The sequence below is a fragment of the Zea mays genome, chromosome 10, assembly GCF_902167145.1.
Source record: "Zea mays cultivar B73 chromosome 10, Zm-B73-REFERENCE-NAM-5.0, whole genome shotgun sequence".
NCBI classification, from domain to species: Eukaryota; Viridiplantae; Streptophyta; class Magnoliopsida; order Poales; family Poaceae; genus Zea; species Zea mays.
Window position 1 is genome coordinate 106,603,860 of NC_050105.1, and position 5,245 is coordinate 106,609,104.

At 38.3% G+C, this 5,245-nt stretch overlaps 1 protein-coding gene across 1 annotated transcript; it reads right to left on the minus strand.

The window, feature by feature from the left end:
* Positions 1-316: 316 nt before the first annotated feature.
* LOC103642691 (1,2-dihydroxy-3-keto-5-methylthiopentene dioxygenase 4) lies at positions 317-4,078 on the minus strand. Its single transcript, XM_008665906.3, has 5 exons — positions 3,992-4,078; positions 1,579-1,744; positions 1,232-1,326; positions 881-1,120; positions 317-531 (listed from the first exon to the last, which is right to left on the minus strand). The coding sequence occupies exons 1-5, from the start codon at positions 4,076-4,078 to the stop codon at positions 367-369; spliced, it is 753 nt and encodes a 250-aa protein (XP_008664128.2). The 3' UTR covers positions 317-366.
* Between the last annotated feature and the right edge of the window lie 1,167 nt (positions 4,079-5,245).

The window sequence follows — 5,245 nt, forward strand, 5'->3', positions numbered from 1 at the left end:
CAGGTGTGCTGGAATGAATGTACTAATACTGATTTTACGATAATAAAGTATGTCATCTTTGAACTTAACATAACAATACTTTTATTAATACTTTTGGCAGCAGAACTTTTGAACATATATATCCCTCGAAAACTTGCAAACAACATAACCTTTTTTTTTAAACTTCACATGCAAACCTTCGTAGATCTGGTTCCTTCTGTTCTAGGTCGCTAGCTTGAACTGCTAGTTATGTTATTTGCAGCCCTATATATATTTCTCTAGTACTAATACTGATTCCACACACAACATTACACCTTCCAAGAACGCAGGTACAACAGGTCTAATAACTGTTTATCCAGCCAGGAGTGGAGCTTTGTTGCACATTCTCTAGAAGGGCTTGGAGGGCAGGTTCGTGTTGGCCAGGAAGTGAGCTGCAAGAGCAAATCCAGTGCCCGCACTCACATTCTTGACATACTCTTGCCTCGCCGGGTGGTCCTCCTCAGGGCGGTTTAATGGGGTCCAGACTGGTTCCCCAATGAAAAGCCTCATGAGCTGCACATGTAAAAACAACATAACTTAAAATTAAGGAATGTAATTAAAATAGCTGATCTTTGTAATGTTCTGAAAAAAATACAGCCTATCAAATTTCTTAATTTAAAACAAAAACATAATTGCCACATACAATACACACTTGATCTGCAATTATTTCTACCAACTGAACTTATTTGGCCTTCAGGGAGTCAGCACCATATATTTTTTTGCTACCACTACAAAAGGCCAATCATGTCTTCATTGCCTCAGTTCATGAAACAGATTTCATGAGTTGTATTCATGATTGTGCAACAGAGATCACCAGTTGATCAAATTCGAAGCTCCTATGATCCTAAGATCATGTTGGTACCTTCGTGTATTTAGCGCTGTCGAGGGTGAACCGATGATAAATTCCAGCTGGTACGATGATCATGTCTCCTTCCCTTATTCGAATTCGAATCCACTTGTCATCTTTGTCGCGGACGTCAAAGTACCCGCTGCCCTCCAAGCAATAGCGGATCTCTTCGTCAGCGTGCATGTGCTCACGGAAGAAGTTCTTCACCTTCTCCTCATAATTTTCCAGTTTGTCGGGACATATCTCAATAAGATCCTTCAGAAATAACTCACATTCAGGTAATGATATCATATACAAGATGTAAAGAATACAACATAAGAGGTTCAGAAAGCTATTGGAATTCATGGGAGACTAGGTAGTGCAAACCATGTAACTGTATCCTCTGTCTCTGCGGATTTTTGCTAGTTCCTCCTCGCTTTCAGACTTCTTAGGGTCCAAATGCCAATACAACACGCCAACATCTGCAAAACAGACCATCTATGTTGCTTAATTACATAATAAAGTTTCTGTAATTAAGTGCCAACCCAAAAGATACTAAGCCTTTTCATGAAAAGCACAAAGTGATACTGATTCTTTTCAAATGATTTCAGCATGGATGAGATTGGATATGGTACAAAGGAAATCATCTATTATGAAAATCAGTACAAGAACTTCAGAACAGCAGTACACAGAACTACAAATATTAAGTTTGCAAATAAGTAAACTAGGAGTACCTGCAGTATTATTCTGGGAATTCGGACTAGGTTGAGAAGCTGTTGCATCTCTCAATTTAGCGGCCTCCTTTTCTGCTGCTTCCTTTTCTGCCGCTTCCTTTTTAGCAGCCTCAAATGCTGTTTTTCGTGCTTCAGCTACTAATTTTGCAGCTTCCTTCTGTCTAGCCTGCATCATAGTTGATGACCTTTGTTATTAGTTACAATAGCCTTTAAGGGATAAAGCAGGTCCAGAAAAAGGGCTTATCAGATTTTCTCAACACCTGCTCGTGGGTAGTTGATGTAGTCAGATTTAGTACTAATTTGACATCTTAATGGCCACATAGTCAAGTCATGAACCATAAACGTGGAGATCTGTGAAGGCAAGATAAATTTAGTACATGAACTATAATATGTGAAGGTTTGTAATGACTGCTACCTCTTATAATTCGTATGTGCTAAAAAGGTCTTATACATGTGGTTTTGTAATGTTTTTGGTGACTCATGATGTCTGTATCAGATACTTAGTGGCAGACTGAAACTGAGGGATTCATAATTTTCATGGAGGATGTAGAGGTTTTTAAAGAATGGTGCAGTACTAAATTTATCTTGCCTTCACAGATCTCTACTACATCCTTCACAGATCTCTACTCCTCCCTGATCTTTGAGATCAACAGCGTATGGCCGAAAGCATCCCAGCAGATTTCCCTGTTGACAGCCGAAAGCTCTACAATGTAAGTATACAACAAAACGCTATTAAATATTGTTGAACCACAGATTTACCACTGCTAAATATCTGACAGATTTCCCACAGATTTACCACTGCTAAATATTGTTGACAGCAGATTTCTTTGAGATCAACATCGTATGGCTCAACCACAGATTTCCCTTGCCAATATCTGAGTGCACAAAAATAAAGATATTAGCAAGAAAAGTAGAAAGCTATTTTACCACTGCTAACAAAAAAACGCTCACCTTTGACATTATTACAATTGGAGTAACTTATCGATCTAGGCTCTGCACAACAAACCATAAACACTTCACAGTGCAACCCAGTTTCTTTTGGCTAATTTAGCTAGTAGGGTCTAGTTTGTGTATGTCCATACAGTCTTCTGTTTTCAGTCCATTTGTCCATTCAAATTTCTGTTTTCAGTCTACTGTTTTCGGTCCATTTGGACAGAAGCTAGGCACTCTAGAAAACAGAAGACATCATTTCAGCTTTTGGACAGAATTGAAACCAACATTCACTGCAGACATTCAGTCCATTTGGTATGCTGTTTTTTGTCCAAACAGAAGACAATTGAAGCTGGGCAATTGAAGCCGACATTCATTGTTGTTTTCAGTCCATTTGGACAGCATTTGGACAGAACCTGGGCACTTCAGTTTCCAGCTTTGACAACAGAAAACAACATATCAGTTGGACATCTTCAATTGTCCAGAAAACAGCATTTTAGCTTCATTTGGACAGAAAACAGCATGTCAGCTTCATTCAGTCTGTCCAACTCATGCTGCCCAGAAACTCCTGCTGTCCAGAAACGGAAATGAAGCCGCCCAGAAACGGAAATGAAGCTATCCAACTCATGCTGTTTGGACAGAAAACAACATTTCAGCTTTATTTGGACAGAAAAGCATGTCAGCTTCATTTCAGTTGGACAGAAAACAGTTAACTGCTTCAAACAGAAGACAGTTAACACACATACATTATGAAGCTGTTAACTTCTGGACAATACACACTGCTGGTTCACTGAAAACAGAAGACGGTTTCACACTGAATACACATACACACTGCTGGTTCACACATACACAGATTTGAAGCAACAGCAGAGTGACACCTTCCGAATATTTGTAAACTGGTACAGTTCACATTAATCACCATCTGTCTATACTTGCCAAAACATACAGAAACAGATTACAAGGTGTTCAGCATAGATTTCACATTAATCACCATCGACACAAAACTAACAGTCAGCACTAAGCTACGCGGTAGTTCAATGCCCTACAATTTGTCCTCATATTTGTACAAGAGATCTCCACACCATCTGTCTATACTCCTAGTTCTCGCTGTTGATGAGTCTTGTCGTCTTGGTGCTTCGACAAGGAGCTTTGTCCAGGCTGCGACCAGCGCCAATGGTCGAAGCGGTCAAGCAATGCTTCTTTCTAGGCTTGTATTTGCTAGGGAGATCTGCACAACAACAGGTTCTTGTGTAGTACTAGTGCAAATATAAGCATGTAAGCATGCAGGCCTCTCAGGAATGAAAAAAAATTCAGTTGTTCTTTCAGATTGATTTCAGACATAAACTTAATCCAGAACAGAAGACAGTTTATTTTAGCTTGAAAAAAACAAAATTCTGATTTGCTATGCAGTTCAGATATATGGAAAACAATGAAATCTAAGGAAGTACTAGTGCAAATAGTTAAAGTCTTGATGACAGTCTACCTGTTCAGCTAGTTTGTTCTTGTGAATCTTTGCCTTGTCGAGGACCTTGACAGCCACATGATCCCTGGTGTCCATGTTGAATTCCATTGACATTATTACTCATTTTCTTCATCTGAATTGGGACAAGTATATATTGTTGCTGCATCTACAGTAATTCCTTCCTGATCTCGCCGAGTCCATGATTTTTTGTTATATGCATTATTAAATAGTTCTGCCACAATACTGACATGATAGTGGTCACATTCTACATCATTCCATTCATCTCCCATGTCAAATACATCTCTAGGCTTCATCTTCATAACAACTGACCATCCTTCATTAATATGGTCATTTATGTAGAAAACTTGATCAACTTGATTGGCAAATACAAATGGGTCATCCTCAACCTTGTCACCTTTATGAATTCGATGAGAAAAATTAACTAGGTTTAACCCATATTTATCTGTTTGCACTCCTTTACCTCTAGTCACATCGACCCATTCACATTGGAACAAAACCACTGAAAATCTATTGTAATAATCGACCTCAATTATATCAATTATCCTTCCATAGTACATAATATCTCCAAGAATAGGGTTACTATCAGCCGCAGAAGAATAACTTGATGTCTTTGCATTAACAACAACGCCGCTATTCTGAGTTGCCTTGTCATACCTTTTGGATCTAAATCTGAAACCACGAATGTTATATGATCTATGACGTTTTGCTGAATCTAGGGGCCCTCGAGCTAACCATCTAATGTCTTCATTGATGGTATCACTTCCATTTGTTTCCTCCAGGTGCAGGATCTGTGTATCGTAAGAAAAACATAGTTTAAATACTTATAATTATAACCATTGCGATACTAAAATCCTATCCACATACTTACATGTTCTGTAAACCAATGAGGGAATTTTTATTCTGTAGTTGTTCAATTGCTTTTGGAGTTAGGCGACGTTGGCGTCTTTTCCTTTTCAAATGACTTGCATGCTCCCTACTTAGTATTTAACACAAAATTACAATAAAAATATGGAATAAATCAAACAGTAAGTATAGTATCTTACTTGAGGTAAGGAATCGTAGCTTCACAATTAAAAAGTACATATCTATGCACTTGCAATTTCTCAACCTCAGATAAAATGAAATTTGATGATTTTCCTAAAGCTTTCCCAGTAGGAGGAAACAAAGAAGAAGCATGTCCAAACAAGTTGGAAGCAAACTCATCTATTGTATCATCATTCCTTGATGGTTTGTTATGTTTAGTCGAGAAACCAT

Excerpts from the sequence above, each read along its gene's own strand:
- LOC103642691 (XM_008665906.3), bottom strand. The coding sequence starts at position 4,078 with ATGGAATTCAACATGGACACCAGGGATCATGTGGCTGTCAAGGTCCTC. Across the intron at positions 1,745-3,991 it reads AGAACAAACTAGCTGAACAG|GCTAGACAGAAGGAAGCTGC; the intron begins GTAGACTGTCAT and ends ACTATGATGCAG. Across the intron at positions 1,327-1,578 it reads TTCCCAGAATAATACTGCAG|ATGTTGGCGTGTTGTATTGG; the intron begins GTACTCCTAGTT and ends TCTGTTTTGCAG.